This window comes from Orbicella franksi, chromosome 2 (genome assembly GCF_964199315.1).
Source record: "Orbicella franksi chromosome 2, jaOrbFran1.1, whole genome shotgun sequence".
Taxonomy (NCBI): domain Eukaryota; kingdom Metazoa; phylum Cnidaria; class Anthozoa; order Scleractinia; family Merulinidae; genus Orbicella; species Orbicella franksi.
The window spans coordinates 2,934,655-2,951,566 of NC_138146.1; the positions used below are offsets into that span (position 1 = coordinate 2,934,655).

Consider the following 16,912-nt stretch of genomic DNA (forward strand, 5'->3'; position numbering starts at 1 on the left):
TCTGTATATTGTTTGGCCTTCTGTTGTGAGTTTGAATAATCTCAAGATAAACAAAACAAAAGCAGTGAAAACCATTGTATACAAGAAATATTTATAATAATAATAATAATAATAGATTTATATAGCGCCATATCCATGGCTCATGGCGCTTTACAGTAAAAAATGTTATTAAAAATAAAATTTACATTAAAAATTTACATACTTCTGTTAACTTTTAAACCTAGGTTAGCGTTGACCGGCTTCTGAATAACCCGGCCCCGTTTACAAAAAGTTAACCTGACACGTACTCTGTCAGTGGTCAACTTAAAAAACACGTGACCTCGATGAGCTCTAAACTTTAGCCCGCGATATGGTCACGTGATACTGGTCAGCGGATACCTTGATTCGATAGGTGTCAATTGACAATAACATGGACGTCCAATATCAAAGAAGCAGGCTATAAATCAAGGCTGCATGTCTCTGTCAACCTTTTAGCTGGAGTATGGCCGCCATCTTGAGCGACTCCGTCGTCGTCGCCGTCGTCGTGTGTACGCGCCCACGAGCAATACCGCTAGCCATGATAACCATGAGAAAATCAATGCATGGGTTTCCTTTTCTTTCCTATATGAGTATGGGGCTCCGCTTAGGGGTCCTTCGGGCCGCCGGAGCTCCGCTAATATTATAACTGTATGCACCATAACCTCCGTTACCAAATAAAGGATTGATTGATTGATAAATTGATCGACTGATATATTGATATGTAGCTCATATTAACCGAGCTTACTCGGTCTGTATGGGAGAATCTTGACTGAGGTCGTGAGTACAGACCAAGCGCAGTGAGGTCTGTACACACGACCGAGGGAATTGTCCTTGTTTATTCAATGAAACTGGTTTGTTAACTAGCCGACATTTTGCTTGCGAACGCTGATGAGCTGAACTTAACTCTGCCGAAGTGTTCTCGTCCTCTTTGTAAATATTGTTAGAAGAAAATAGCCAATAATTTTGGATTAAAGTTTGCGACTTTTTCACCGCAAAACATTACCGGTCTAGATGGCGGTCTAGATGGAAAAATCTAGACCGCTTTCAATATCGATTTCAGCCAATCAAATTCGTGAATTCGGTAGTTCCCAGTCCTTGTGAGACACAGCCATGTAATAAATTGATATATTGATATATTGATGTATTGATGTATTGATGTATTGATATATTGATATATTGATATATTGATATATTGATATATTGATATATTGATATATTGATATATTGATATATTGATATATTGATATATTGATATATTGATATATTGATATATTGATATATTGATATATTGATATATAATGGTAATTGAACTGAGTGGAGTGCAATTTGGCCTGAAATCATACGCGTGATTTCAAAATCGAACGAGCGCGCAGCGCGAGTTCGATTTGAAATCACAAGTATGATTTCAGATCAAAATTGCACGACATGAAGTTCAATTGCCACTTTATTAGATCCATTTTGAAATCGCACAATTTTATCGCCTTAATTTTTAGACTTTTGGTGTATTGTTCCAGTAGCCGGTTTGTTAAAAAAAAAAGCGGAACCGGAAACGCCTTTACGTCTTATTTAGTATGCAAAACGATGTCATGTGACGAAAACTCATCCGAGCATGACAAAGAAGCAAGCGGTTTTGAAGTCAGAACGAAAATAGTCTGCTTCAGGTATAAAAGTTCAATTCTCGTCGGTTGAATCAATGATGGAAGGTCTTTCTTTCTTCTGTGGTTGAGGCTGAGACTTTTCATTGTCTTTGGAGAAGGAATTTGAAGGTGCATCCTGCGTAATTCTGCGATGGATTTCTTTTGAGTTGTGAAACTCCCTCGAGTGCACGATGCCCAGTGGATGGTACGTTTTTTTTCTTTCATACCGTTTAATGGCATGATTTTAAAGGAGTCCAGCTCGTTATCATCTCCGTTTCTTTTTGTAACCTCGACGAAGGACTCAATACTCAGGACCTTGTCAAGTTCTTGCGGCGCCATTTGTTTCAAGATATTTCCAAGATGGCGGGACTAACACCAGCTTCGTAAGACGTTCATTCATTCACTGTTTTGTGGAGCGGGGCGTATTTTGACTATGTTTATTCACAGCGACAGAGTTGAGCTCTTTTGTTGCTTCGTTTGAAACTACCAGAAACCTGGAAACATCTACCTTCTTGAGATGGCCCTGAATTTGTTGTTGTGTGGTTTTCGTTTGTTTATGTTTTACTGGACTCGGTATCATACGGATTTTGAGCAGATGTTGAAGAAAAATCGCCAAAATATTCGTCAAAATGGACACTGAAAGTTGGAAACTTCCATTAAAGTTGGTGTTCAGCCTGAAGGAGCTGATAATCGTCATTTAGAAACTGTAATTAATTACATTCGTCAAGTTTTTTGGAAAAAAAAACACAATAACAACAGAGTTTTAGCAATACAAGTTGTTAAATTCTCCACACAATGGCTTTTTGCCTTTCATTTTCCTGAAATTTTATTGTTTACTTTAAACTAATATTGAAATCTGATTTGTTGTTTTGTTTTACTGTCCCATTCTCAATGGCTGAGAAAAAGATGCGATTTAGAGCAAAAAATAGTGCGATTCGTGAATAAATTGCACCATCGAGAGCCAATCAGATTGCAAGGATAGCCAGTGATTTCAAAATGGATTTAATAAATTGATATATTGAAATATTGATATATTGATATATTGATATATTGATATATTGATATATTGATATATTGATATATTGATATATTGATATATTGATATATTGATATATTGATATATTGATATATTGATATATTGATATATTGATATATTGATATATTGATATACTGATATACTGATATATTGATGGATGGATGGAGGGAGGGATGGATGGATAGACGGACGGACGAACGAACGGACGGACGGATGGATGGATGGGTGGGTGGGTAGGTGGGTGGATGGATGGATAGACTGATTGATTGATTGACTGACTGACTGACTGACTGACTGACTGACTGACTGACTGACCGATTGATTGAAAAGTGATGTAAGTCAACAATCAAACAACGCGTCTACAAGACCACCTCTTAAAAAACGCGCACTTGCGCTTCTGACTTAGCTACTTTCTTATAAAGCTTACGGTAGCTAATCTGCTGACCCCAGTTCTTCAAAGCGCCGAAAAATCTACCCAGTGGATAAATCACCATGCAGTGCATAGTGTAGTTTGTTTCGTCAACACTTATCCACTGGAGGGCGATGTATCCCATGAATATGGTAATCCACGCTTTGAAAAACTGGGCTTTGTATGTTGCATATCAAAAAGTACATGATCGGTGGAAGGTCTCTAAAATTGTACATATTTGATGTACAGAAGGGAAAGGGGGAAGTACAATGTTACATCATTTTCTCGACTGTTCTACATTCCATTTTCCTAACTCTTTGACTTGTTGCTTTCTGATGAAGACTTCTTGTCCGTGTAAAGACTTTTTATGAGTTCCATAAAGAACATCTTAGAAAACCTGGAGATAGGTGACAATGCCACAACATTCAAATCAAGGTACAGTAGTCTAAGCCGGGGGAGGGGGGTGACATTCCGCTGTTAAAGGGGTGGGGATACCCCCATCTCGTTTAGAGGTGAAAATTGTAGATTTTGATTATATGCACACTTGTCAAATTGAAATACCAAATAAGCTTTCGTGTGGAAACGATATCTTCACTCGTTAAAGTAACATGTTATCTTCACACACACTATGATTACGTAACAAATCGTGCCTTTCGCAGCCAAAATGAAATGGCTTCAATTAGTAATTGAACATTACATGGCCGCTTGGAGATGCGAAATTACTCTTCAAATGTCGAAAATATTTCACTCATTCACTGCATTCGCACATGAAATATTTTTCAACACTCGGAAAGAAATTTTGCATCTCCAAGTGGCCATGTAATATCCTCTAACATCATTTACGCTATTTAATAATAATGTTCAGAACAGAACACCTAAATATGTTTTTACCCATCACGATATCGTTTAGGGCTGCATATGGTGGTCATGGTGATCGATGAGGAATGAGGTCTGCAAATTTCTTCAGAGATGGAAACATTCGATGGCCGTGCCTTAATTTATGTGTAACTTGTGAATGGAATCTTTTTTGGGGGTCAAATTGCACGTACTAACAAAGAGTGACTATTTTTGTGGTTTCAAAAAGGCTTGATCATAACAACATTGAGCCGAATGTTTAAACGAAGTTTGGGTTAGACCTGGGTTTTGACTAAATCGAGGTTTAGACAAGGCCTCCAAAGACCACGGCTAGGCGTGGTCTAAATCGCATTATTTAAATGCAGTCGAGCCGCATTCCGCGGAGACCAAGTTTAAGCGTGGTTTAACGAACATTTCTATTGTTTTCCAAAAACCGCGTGTTCAGAATTTTGAAGAGGCCAGATGAAAAATTGGCGTCAAAATCTCGAAATGCAAATTTTAGCCAAGAAGAAAAACTTCTACTTGCCGAGCTCGGGAAGCTATATCCCGATATAGAAAACAAAGGATATGACAATGTCAGCTTAAAAAGGAGACAGTCATCATGGGAAAAAGTTTCAACGCCGGAAATCCCGATGGTAACAAAAATTGGCGTCATCATATTCTTCTAAAGGATTAAGCCTATCCCGAAAGTGTCGGATTCTTTGAATACGTCGAGTATTAGCCCATTGCTGTAGACGTTTATATCTCAACCTTCCATCCATGACAAAAACCTTCACTAATAAAACGTTACGCTATGTCTAAACCTACTCAAGACCTGGTCTAAGTTACTATTGTTTGCAAGGCTGTGTTTAGACTCCGTTTAGGTGGGGTTTAAGATAAGTGACGTTTAAATAACCCGGTTTCCCGGTTGAGACTTCGTTTAAATATTCGGCCCATTAAGTTTAACTTAAATATCATCACATAAACTGACTTGTGACATTGTACAGCACATACCATCTATAGAAGTTTGGGAAGTACTGGTTTAAGTAGGTCATCAGTAGGGCTGGTTCCATTGAAATCCAAACTTCATCCAAGTTGTTTGCAATGCTTACTACCATTAACTCTGCACAGCGCTCAGTCGACATTATTTGAACGGAGTCAGATGCACCTGGTGGATCTGTAAGCTTCTGCAAGGACAAAAGCCTTGAGTTACTGGAAATTTTTTCACAAATATGCGAACTGTCGCAGTTACATTACTGATTGTCAGTTGTTGATAGCTCTTCATTGTAAACACGCAAAAGTCACTGGAAATTTATTTCAAATGGCGATTACACTTACATGTCTAGATGCCTCTGTTCCCATTTCAATTGACCGATCAAAGTCTGATATGTCTAATGTAGCTGACATCCATGACAAGTCAATTAGGAAGAAAACCCTGCTACTGGCATTGTTTCTCTAAAAATCGAGTCAGTATAACAAACTGGTATGAACCCTTACAACTATTGAGAGCTAACCACTGTCGAGTTAGTGGCATTTCGGCTAATCTGTGTGCTTTTTAGACTGACCAAAAGGTTACAAGGTAGGCAATGCTTCAGAATGGCATACCATAATATCCCAGGAGGCACTTTTATTTTCTCTCTATACACAGAAGCCTATAGGCAAGAGTGTAATACCAAGAAAACACAAGTAACAAGTGGCATATTCCACAATTGTACACCACAAGAAAGTATTGCATAACCATTTTATACCATGTCATAGAAAATACAGCGGCCAACACAATCAATGCAGCTCATGATGGGGTAGCTGGTTGTCTGATACCATTGAGCATATTTAATGGCTTTCCTGTATTCTGTTTGGCTGTATTTTCTATGCCAATTGGTACTAAAATATACAATTGATTACAGGTTGCATAGATATCAATTAAGAGACATTATCTGTTTTCTTACCTCATCAATGTTTTCAGTGAAAGCATGAAGAGAGATGCTTGACTTGACTGGTCCTGGCAGAACAGTCTGTACATGAATGTTGTGCTCAGCCAGCTCCAGCCGTGCAGTATCAAAGTAGCCCTACCAAAATGATAATGGCAGTAAGTACTATGTATTTTCTGGCCAAGGTTTAGCGTTGTTCCCAAGACAGAGCCATTAGAGAGCACTAGCCAGAGGTTTGAGGGGAAACAGAACTAACTGTTTCCTGTGGGATCAAGCAAGCATATAAATTCTGAAAGAATTCATACATGTTTCAAAATTTTCCATTTGACTTGAGACTTATTAGCAAGCTTGATTTTCGCCCCTCTCCAAAGTCTAGTCTGTCAGGTTGGTAATTAAGCCTTTCTTGAGACACAACCTGATTATGTGCCATTCAAACTATTGTTGAACCTTATGAGGTTCAATTCAAATACTCTTGTTTCCTTGGACATATAAGACAAAATCAAATTTGGATAATGATTTATGAAAGGCTGAGAATGGAGTTTTTGTATTAATTAAATAACGCAAGTCCATTCATAGCATATGTCCAAACGAAGTTGTTCAAAAATAGATTAGCTGTACATTCTCCCGCTACTCCAGCTCCATTGAGTTTGTGACAAATGATGCCACCGTCAAACATCTAAACATCCACAAATGTACGAATGAGAAACATTTCCAGAAAAACCACAATTCACTTCCACTCGAACGAGCTCAGCAACAACTTACTTGAAGGATAAGCTGGAAACAGCCATCCATTGGTACGACTTTCTCGCAACTCTTTTCACGTGTGCCTGCTGTTCTAACAACCCGGTGTTTCCGTAGAAACCAATATAATGAATATGTTTCACCAATTTTCCTTCAATGGGGATGTGACAAAGTTGAGTAGATGGTAGCCTGAAACGCGAGAGGCCACCCGGAGATCAAATCCTCCAGGACACAAAATTATCTTTTTTCACTTTTTTTTCTTATTAATGGATATGTGTATATATATATAAAAAAAAACGTTTACCAAAACACAGCGTTTGCCTTCCGAAGCTTAAAAAGCATTATAAAAAACTTTCACCAAAACACAGCCTTTGCTTTCTGATGAAAAAATCATCTGGAGCTTTAACCATTCGAGAATTTGTCCAGCACATTGATCGATTTCGAACTCAAAATATGCTAACCTTTGTCAAGCCCTAAGTTACCACTAGTGTCAGATAGGATTGCAAAGGAAAAACAATGATAACTTTCCCTTACAATCGAATTGAGGAGGACGAACCTTGAAGTCTTCCCCAAGCTTAAATGCGACTTGTATCCTGGTGTTACATTCAGGTCAATCATACAGGGTACTACTTCCACTGAACAGCACTGAATTGGTTTCACAGTGAGAACTTCAAGCCAAAAAACATACGCACGTAGACTGTGCAGAAACGATCCACGAATAAGAGACATTGCCACAGAGACAAATCACTTGGTGAATAAATCTTTTCAACTTGGTTGCAAGAGAGTGCAATTGCTTTATATATTGGCCAACGGATGTAGAAAAAGTTAACAGGAATCGAAGGAAGGACGAAAAGAAAGAACACAGGAAGAGTTAAAAACTGGACAGAAGACAAAACAAGAAATAGACAGTCTTCCGCCAGAAAAAAAAATTAAGAAAAAAAAGTGTGATTTAGCCATGTGTTGAGAAGTGCTAGTAATTTCTACATGTAGCTTACAATGGTTGCAGAACTTCACGATACCAATTACATACCTGCAATGCATGTTTACTCGCACCATAAGTTGCTGCAAAAGGTAATTCTACGAAGAATAATTTAATTTATACATAGCTATCAGTGTTAACACAGATCAACTCACAAAATCTTCTTGAAAATCAAGTTGCAAGTTTGGGGTAACCCCTTTAACTGCAAATCATTAAATCACAATTTCATGCTCTACAGGATCGATGTCATTGCTTTAATGATGCTGATCCTGCATACCTATTTTAACTTTCAGAACTAACATTAAAATTGGGTCATCAATAATCTCAAGAGCTTCGACCTGTCAAGCTACTTACTGTTAAGGTAATTCCTCTGAAATAAAAGTGACAATAGATTTTCGTTCAAACTTTGTCCACTGAATATTTGTCATATGGCAACTTCAATTTTGAAATAAAAAAGGGGGGTGCCCATGCTCATCAAGGAGCAGTGAGGCATTGAAAATGCCCCATTTTGGCATTATTTAATGCTTATTATAAAAATGCATTCCCAGTAATTGTAAAATCTTTGTGAGCCCAGACTCATAAGAATACACATTAAACTACAGTCAATACATTGTGTCGGACAGAACTAAACATTTTAAGTTTGATTCAGACAGTAAGCTAAATCCTTGATTAAAAATTTAAACCAAATTTCTTGACGTGGTTACCGACTGCAAAATAGAAAAGGCCACAGTGTATCTGCTATTTTTCTTATTTATTCAATTTTCAGCAATAGAAATTAGATCAGTCTTTTCTCATGCAAAGCTTATGATTAGTTGATTACAATGACTTGAAAAAAAATTGGGGTGCCCGTGCTCGTTGGTGAGCTAAAGCCATTTTTCAACTGACAGAGCTCAACATCAAGGTAAATCCATCATGTTTTCAATATGCGCATGCACGGGCGCGCACTAATGACACCATAAATTCTGCGCAGTAAGGATGCGCGATGCAAATGTGAGGAATGACCTTAAAGTACATGTATTGAAGCTGACAATTCAAAGGACGTTTTGACAAAAAACTACATGAATTATACTTCCACATTTTGATGTACCATCATAATTCAGTCAGTCAGTCAGTCAGTCAGTCAGTCAGTCAGTCAGGCAGTCAGTCAGTCGAATAGCCCCTTTGTACAAAACAACCATATGATATAAGATCTGCCACGCTGGATGGCAAATTTTGCACTGGGACTTCTTACACACAGAAGCTATTAACTCACTCAGGCACAAAATTTTTTTGTTTTGGATTTCCCAGTGCGCAGTTTGCTATCCAGCATGGCAGATCTTATACCATGTGATCGTATTGTGCAAAGGGCCTATTGAGTGAGTGAGTGAGTGAGTAAGTGAGTGAGTGAGTGAGTCAGTGAGTTGGTGAGTCAGTGAGTCAGTGAGTCAGTGAGTCAGTGAGTCAGTGAGTCAGTCAGTTGGTCGGTCGGTCAGTCGGTCAGTCAGTCAGTTAGTCAGTCAGGAGTCATGTCATCAGCCACTCATTTCAAGACTTTTCAGTTTAAATTTATAAAACAAGTTTAACAATAAATTATTAACCCCTGCAGTTAATGAATATTTTATAAAACCCAAAACTCTTTAAATTTATTCATTCCAACAAATGAATTAAAATTACCAGTTTTTCCAGCAATACTGCTCACCACCACAATCTGTCCCTCATGACGTTCAATCATATGTGGGAGAACTGCTTTGGTCAAAGAGATGGGACCAACAACATTTAAATCCAAAAGTGCTCTATCCACCCCTAATGATGTTTTTTCCACCAAGGCTTTCTGTGACCTACCAGCATTGTTCACCAGAATGTCAACCTACATTAAGAAAACAACTGTACTGGTACCAGTGATTCATTATTGCCTCATGTTAATCTGCTGAACACTGTTTTCGTGGATTTTACTTTTTGATATTTATTAACGTGCCTAAAGTAACAACAGTTCAGTGCATGGCGATCAATGTTAACTGTGCTATTTTTTAACAAAGACTGGTGAGCAGCACAAAGGAAGACTTCTTTTAGTTGTAAGAGGCATTTCATCTCTATCTGAGACTTCTCCAGGGAACGATTACAACTAACATTGAACAGCACATGTAGCACATAAACGTGCCTAAGTTTAACTTCCCATGGAAGTGAATAACTGCTGAAACAGGCTGTAAACGGATGTTACAAGAAATGCCTTAATGCATACATGTATGCTATTGCGTGTTGTTATATTTTGGGGGCCATTGTGACGATTAGCACTAATTGTCTCAGATAGACACGAAACGCATCAGAAATAAACGAAAAACCTTACAACTACAGGAAGTCTTCCCTTGTGCTGCTCGCTAGTCTTTGAAAAAAAATTAAAAAAGTAAAATTTTTTGTAAAAAAATTTAAAAATTAAAAAAAAAAATGCACTTGGGCAAGAGTTTAAGAAAAACACTAAGTATTGTACTCTGTATATAGAAATAATGACATTGTTAATATTCCATCAAAAAAACTCTGCAGAATTTGAAGTTCTTTAACTACAAAAGTTATTGCCCCCACAGGGTTTTGGCCAGCATCCTAGGATTCCCCGCGTGTATACATACAACGAATTTCAAAAAAGTACAAAATGTGTTGGTAGTATGTGAAGCGTTCTCAATTTGATGAAACTAGGTGCACATGGTGGTCTCGGGTAATGTAGCGCAAGGAACGCAGGCTCACAAAACAGCTAGTAAGAGTGGTGTTGGGTACATGGAATTCTTGATATCAAGGTTCTTGCAGCCATGAGTTCGTGTTTCGCCAACTTCTAGCAGCATTTCAAGGTTCTTGTAACCACAAGTTTGTGTTTTGCCATCTTTGAGCAGCATTTCAAGGTCTCCCAACCACAAGTTTGCATTTTGCCATCTTCAAGCAGCATTTCAAGATCAAAAAATACACTCCAATTACAATATGCAACAATATGGCCTGCATGATGATTTTAACGCGATCAAATGAATTCACTTTGAAATGGCCGAGATTCTCATCTAGGACAAATTGAAAATGATTTCAAAGATCCTGAAGATGGATTTTGGGAGAAAAACAACTCAGAAGGTATCGTAAGAAATTCTGAACATACTAGGAATTCGACGCCAGTGTTAGTACCCCTTCTGATCGCCAGTTTTACCTTTGGCATCTCGTTTATTTGGATCGCTTATTTGTATTGAGTAATCCTACGTGGCGTAGAGCTCATGTGACGGTTGGGTGACTTTACAGGGATCCAAATGTAAATGCAATTGTTTTGCAGCGTTTTCGTTGAGGTCAAAAAGCTTGACTCTAATTTGCATATATGGTGACTGTAATGCGATACTTCTGATTACGTCTCGGAAGAATATCGACCTCCGTTCTGCTTTCGAGATACGTTTGCTATCTTTGCTCATATATCAAGACAAATGGTTTGTTTCAGCATCAAATTGGAACAGCAGAGTAGTTTGACTTAATTTTTTGTTTCGCTATAGATTTTTAACCTTTTTTCCCTATAAAGTTCTACTGAGTGAAATTTTTGTGAAAGAAACATTAGTTTCCATGAAGGCAACGCAACCTTTTTTCCAGAAAGTACTTTTTGCGTCCTTTCTAACGAGATACGGTAAACTGCTCTGCTGTAAATACTTTGTGAGAGTATTATGTAGAGAATATCATGTGATAGAATGAGTTAAACAGAATCTGTTGGTTTAGTTAACTTAGTTAATTGTTTGGATCATACTCATGGTAAGATGCCCAAGTTACTGGAACAGTCTGAGTGATATAGTTTACAAAAAAAATAAAATTTTTAGTTCATACAGAAATGTTCAATATTATTGTTTTCAATCAGCAGAAATAAAAGAAAGCGGGGGGAGATTTAGTGATAACTATTACTAATACTAAACCAGTCTACTGCAGGAGTATGTGAGTGTACCTCATAAAACAAGAAAATTACTTATTTCATGGCAACATATATACCAAAACATCAAACAAAAGTTCACTCTGTTAATATAAAACTTTTAATTACATGGAGTGAGTGAGTCATGAAACTCAATCAGTGCACAATAAAATTATTTGGACTGATAATGAAATGCATGAAAAATTTTAATCTAATAATTTGGCCCAGCCTTTGACGGAGTATGGTGGGCCTCTCACAACTTGTAATAGATCTCCAGGCTTTTTCCAAACTCCTTCCAAAATATAACAACATGCAAGTGTTTTCATTTGCAGATTCGGCATAAGCAGCAAAATTGCTGCTTTTGATAGTCTGAAAGCCTGACTTTACATTAATCAAGAATAAGACACTGTACCTTTCCAAAGTGCTTGAGGACATCCTGGGTCAGTTTTTCATGTGCGTCAAATTTTACAGAGTCCAAAGGAAGGACAAGAATATCTTGATCTTTTTCAAACGAGGAATCATGATCAGTAGCAATAGCTGAAATAGAAAGATTAAAAGCAAATTTATTATGGAAAGGGCAAGAAATTAGCCAATATCAGTAAATTATTAGTCAAAGAGGATTTACTATGAATTTTGTTTTAATGTGTGATCCTAATAAGGGCACATAAGAGCCTAAAGTCTGAAAGTTCCCATGTATACAGGTATGCAGTGGATGACCAGGAATTTAAACATTGAGATCTGGTAATTTGGGAAGGTGTTGCTGGTAAGATATTTTTGTTCTTGTAATTGATATAATAACTGGTAATCAAATATCTTAAACATGCAGCCTGACTGAAGCATAATGCATGGTTTACTTGTAACACTCATCAATTCTCAGATTCCAGAAGGATCAAGAGGGCTGGGTTCTACCTGCAGTGGCGGATCTAGACCTTAAGCTAAGGGGGGGGGGGGGGTGCTTTGCTTGCCCTGCCGACTTTTCTTCCTTCTGTAATTTCTTCTTTTTTACCCAAAATAAGGGGGGGGGGGTCCCCGGGCTCCTCCCCTAGATCCACCACTGACCTGTGGTTGAAATCTGTGTCTTCCTACATCAATCACAATACAGAAATAATCTGTGTCTTTCTGTAACCAGGAAATGAAATCAGGGTACTTTTTTTCTCATTCATTAAGAAAAATGCAGGGTTGGGAGTGGGGGACGGGGATGGGCTTCATTTGTAGTTCCACTGTGTGAATTCATATATTTAATGGATAATTTAACAATTTGCAATATTTGAAGGAATGCTGATACTGAGGGGTTAGCCCTGGGGGATGGATACTACTGGAGTAGACTGATGCATAAGGAAAGTAAAAAAAACTGTGGTGACATAATCTGATGGCAAGCTGTTCCACAACTCAGCTCCAGTGGATAAGGGAACACCACTGGGGTGTCAAATAAGCTCCCAGGTCAACCAGGGAGTTTGCATTAATGCCTGCCCCCTAGGCAGTAATAAAATTTCAAATGCCCCACCCCCAGGAAATGCCTGGCTATCAGGGCCAGGTACAGGAAGGGGGAATGACTGGTGCATCGGTTAGGTAAGCTAAAGTTTACTAGTAAGTCTTATAATAAGTAGGGCTATCCAATGGTCTTTGCAAGCACTTGCTAGCGTGCAAGCACCGTGTTTATTTTTGCAAACAAAAGCAGTGATCAAATTTGCCTTCCGAAGAGCGAGCACTTTAGAAAATACAGATGGCAAGTAGCAAGCTCTTTGTAAAATTTTCCGCTAGCTGGAATCTCTCCTTTATTAAAAGGAAATGTTGTTTTGGCATTAAGTAATCTGGCTTATACCTCCTCCAAATAGGCCTTTATACAAATATCAGCATATTTGAAGTTTCTGAGACATTTAGAAAATATTAAGATATTTAGATATTTAGAAAATATTAAAATTTTTAGAAAATTTATGGATGTTTAGAAATACTCGTAGCCTTTTTTTTTCTAAGCTCTGTGTTTTCCTCACTATTTTCTCAAAACAATAACCAGTTCTATGCTACAATAGAAACAATCCAGTTCGGCAGAAAAAAATGTATTCCATATCAGTAGAAGGGCTAGAACAGCAATTTTCCAAAATTTTCCAAAATGGCGAATGCTGATAACATGGATGTGACGTGTGTAAATTCTTCTTCCTCAACTCTTACTACTGCAAGAAAATTCTGGAAATTTTGCCCTCAGTATTTCAAAATCAGTGTTTTTGCAACAAAAATAAGAGATATTACTTTTTAGAGGATTTTTCCTAGATATTTAGAAAAATGTTTACTGGATATTTAGAAGATTATTTGAAAATTGATGGAAAGATATTTAGGGATTTTATGCGATATTTGTGGAAAGGCCTACCTCCAAAACAGGGCAATATGAAACGCATTAAGATCTTATCACGGTTCAACCAATGTGAATTTTAATAAAACGTCAACAAAACAAGGAAGCAGGTTTCCAGAAACACTCATAGTGCATGCATGCTTCCCCAGTGCATCCCAGTTTCGCCATACGGGAAACATTGTTTCCAGCATCAATTTTTTGTTTCTAAGATGCACATAAAATTCAGCCTAAAACAATAGACCTCAGCACGAGGCTCTGGGAAATACACCCAACAAACTCTGTAGTTGTTCCCCAGAGCCTCGTACTGAGGTCTATTGTTTTAGGCTGAGTTTTTGACTTATCGAAATTGGTCTATTATGCTTCTACTTTACGGCAGAAACATTTCGTGTTTTCGCGAGTCATGAAATCATGTATCCTTGTTAGCCAGGCCTTTAGTTTTTGATGAAAATAATTAGAGCACATTTTAACGAGAATCCGAGCATACGAGCAGTTGCGAAAATTTTGCGAGCACGAGCAAGCGAGCACTCATCTAATTTTTACGAAAAATAGACCTTTTCCGCTAGGGCGGTTTGTTTCCATTGCAGACCACGTGATATTCTCCAGAGAATTGTTCTTTTGTCCATCTGAAAATTTCTTATTCATATGCACACGACTATTTGAAAATCTGATAGGATGAATTCTCAAGAGTATCATCACATCGTCTGAAATGGGGCAACAAACTGCCCTGTCGAAAAAGGTCTGTTCGACCAAAGGCCAAATTGCGAGCACTTTTAAATTGAGTGGGACCATTCGATACTCCTTTAGTGAATAAGTACGATGTGATTGGATGCAAACCCTTTTTGCCCAGGTTATTTTACCGTACCTGCACAATTCTTCTTGACTCTCTCTAATTCTGCCTTCCTTCTCGCAGACAGTACTAATTTGCAGCCATATTTGACTAGTTCATAAGCCAAATATTCACCGATACCGCTCGAAGCGCCAGTAATCCAGACCACTTTCCCGCGCAGGGCAACCGCTGGATCTTGACCGATCCTCTCATAAATCATCAATATAAAATCACCATCTTGGAATTTGAAAAGTAAGAAACAAACAAGAGGAACAAGAACTGCAGCGATCAAGAAGTTTCGGCGCATTACGATGACCTCCGATTGCGATGACCTCGATCGGATGCGTTTGCAACTCGTTACCTTTGCAACTTATGACCACTTATGTTAGAAGACACGTGACCAATCGGGGCTAGAGCAAAAACTTTATGGAATAGGAATCGAGACCAAGGACTAAGGAACGAAAGAACAGTAGACATGGAATTTTTACCTAAAAGTGTTACATCACAAAGAAGCCATAATCGATAAACCTGCGGAATTTAATTTTTGATTTATTTTTCATAATTCGAGAACTTTGTGTTTAGATATTCCCTCAGCCGCTACTGGTATGGGAGGGGTTTATCTGATTTTGCCACTTCGCTCCGTTCGCGCGAAAATTTTCCTGCCGATAGATTTTTTTTTAAATTTTTACTGCAGTCAGATAATGAGTCACTTCTGTCAGAAATACAAAATATTGGCGGTCATCGACTTCGTTTCAGAGATAAAGCGTGTGGAAAACTACCTCGATTTTGAAAAATTGGCGCAAGTAATTCAGCATGGTCTACAGGGGTTTAAAATTAAAATATGGAAGGTGAGTCGACGGAGGAAAACGACCTTAGTCGTATTTTGTAGGAGTAGGTCTGTTGCGTAAATAATTCCAAATGTTACCAACGTTTTCACAAAACCAATCCCTTCAAGAGGCATTTGAAACCGTCGCAAAGATAAACGAAGAGTTAAAAAGAACGGAATTCGATGGTGCATTTTGCAAAAAATTCAAACTTCTAGTCGAGAGATTTTCTTCATTTTTTCGCTTAACGTAGAAAATCGGTAGAGAATATGATCCATTAAAAGAAAAGGGAACGAAGACGCTGGGTACAAGGGCGTCCTTAAATTAGTTGAATTAGTCGAACTCTCACGGGAAACGAAAAATAGTTCGAAATAGCGGTAGTTCGAAATAACCGATAGTAAATGACTGAAGGGCAGATCTAAGGGAAATGGTTTTGAGGTCGAAATAACCGAGTTTGATTTAGCGGGGTCCAAATGAAATGCTATATCTTTGCTGGTCGTGTTTGGTCTCAAAATGTTCCAAGATGTTTTCCCTTTCTCTATTTACTGTTTACTTAAGTCTTTTACCATTCTATGTGAAACTTGAACAATTAAACGTCAACAAATGGTCAAAATGAACGACCGAGTACCTAAGGAGAGACTGGGCACGAGTAGGTTAAATCAAGTTTTTCTCAGAATCTACCCGAATGACCCCACCTCAAAATTTCAGGAATAAGAAATTGGCTCTGATTTAACATTCATGTAAAGTAAAATAAAAATCTGTAAGACAGATTTTTCGCAAACTAAGAAAATGTAAAATAAAAAATAGCTCAAACTATGTCTTACAGATTTTAATTTTACTTTGCATGAATGTTAAATCAGAGCCAATTTCTTGTTCCTGAAATTTTGAGGTGGGGTCATACGGGTACATTTTGAGAAAAACGTGATTTAACCTACTGGTTCCCAGTCTCTCATTAGGTACTCGGTCGTTCATAAGAAGGGGGTCTAAGTAGCGCCGAAGACAACGTCGATTAAAAAAATAATTTATATTTTACCTACGAATCTCGCGGTACTCTAAATTCATTTAATTCTTTTTTATCACCATCACAACGTCTGGTACACAGCGGTAAATTTGAAATAGAAAATTAGCCGTCGTGGTTCACGTTCTCCAGACAACGCAGAATTTCGTCATTTCACGTTGTTGCTTTGCAGAGGACGGCAAAGAAATCATATCTAGAATCAAAGAGACGTTGCCGTTCTTAAACTCCCTAGTATCTCTCGGCGCGAACTGCTGACCGCGAACATCAAGATCTTCTGATTAATTTTTGCATTTTTTTTACAAATTAATGATCCACGACGCCATCTGCATGGATGGCGAGTGCCGCAGGTACTAGCTTCGAGGGGACTCGGGAGTCATCCCTACCCGAATTTTTTTCCGATTTTGTCTTCTTAAACGCCATTGCCAG

At 38.0% G+C, this 16,912-nt stretch overlaps 2 protein-coding genes across 2 annotated transcripts; both read right to left on the reverse strand.

The window, feature by feature from the left end:
• Positions 1-3,409: 3,409 nt before the first annotated feature.
• LOC145467232 (dehydrogenase/reductase SDR family member 7-like) lies at positions 3,410-9,287 on the reverse strand. Its single transcript, XM_081450786.1, has 5 exons — positions 9,236-9,287; positions 6,625-7,680; positions 5,881-6,000; positions 4,949-5,121; positions 3,410-3,497 (listed from the first exon to the last, which is right to left on the reverse strand). Exons 2-5 carry the CDS (start codon positions 6,652-6,654, stop codon positions 3,410-3,412), a joined length of 411 nt encoding a protein of 136 aa, XP_081306912.1. The 5' UTR covers positions 6,655-7,680; positions 9,236-9,287.
• On the reverse strand, positions 7,722-14,967 carry LOC145476987 (dehydrogenase/reductase SDR family member 7-like). Its single transcript, XM_081455470.1, has 3 exons — positions 14,681-14,967; positions 11,884-12,008; positions 7,722-9,428 (listed from the first exon to the last, which is right to left on the reverse strand). Exons 1-3 carry the CDS (start codon positions 14,949-14,951, stop codon positions 9,180-9,182), a joined length of 645 nt encoding a protein of 214 aa, XP_081311596.1. The 5' UTR covers positions 14,952-14,967; the 3' UTR covers positions 7,722-9,179.
• Between the last annotated feature and the right edge of the window lie 1,945 nt (positions 14,968-16,912).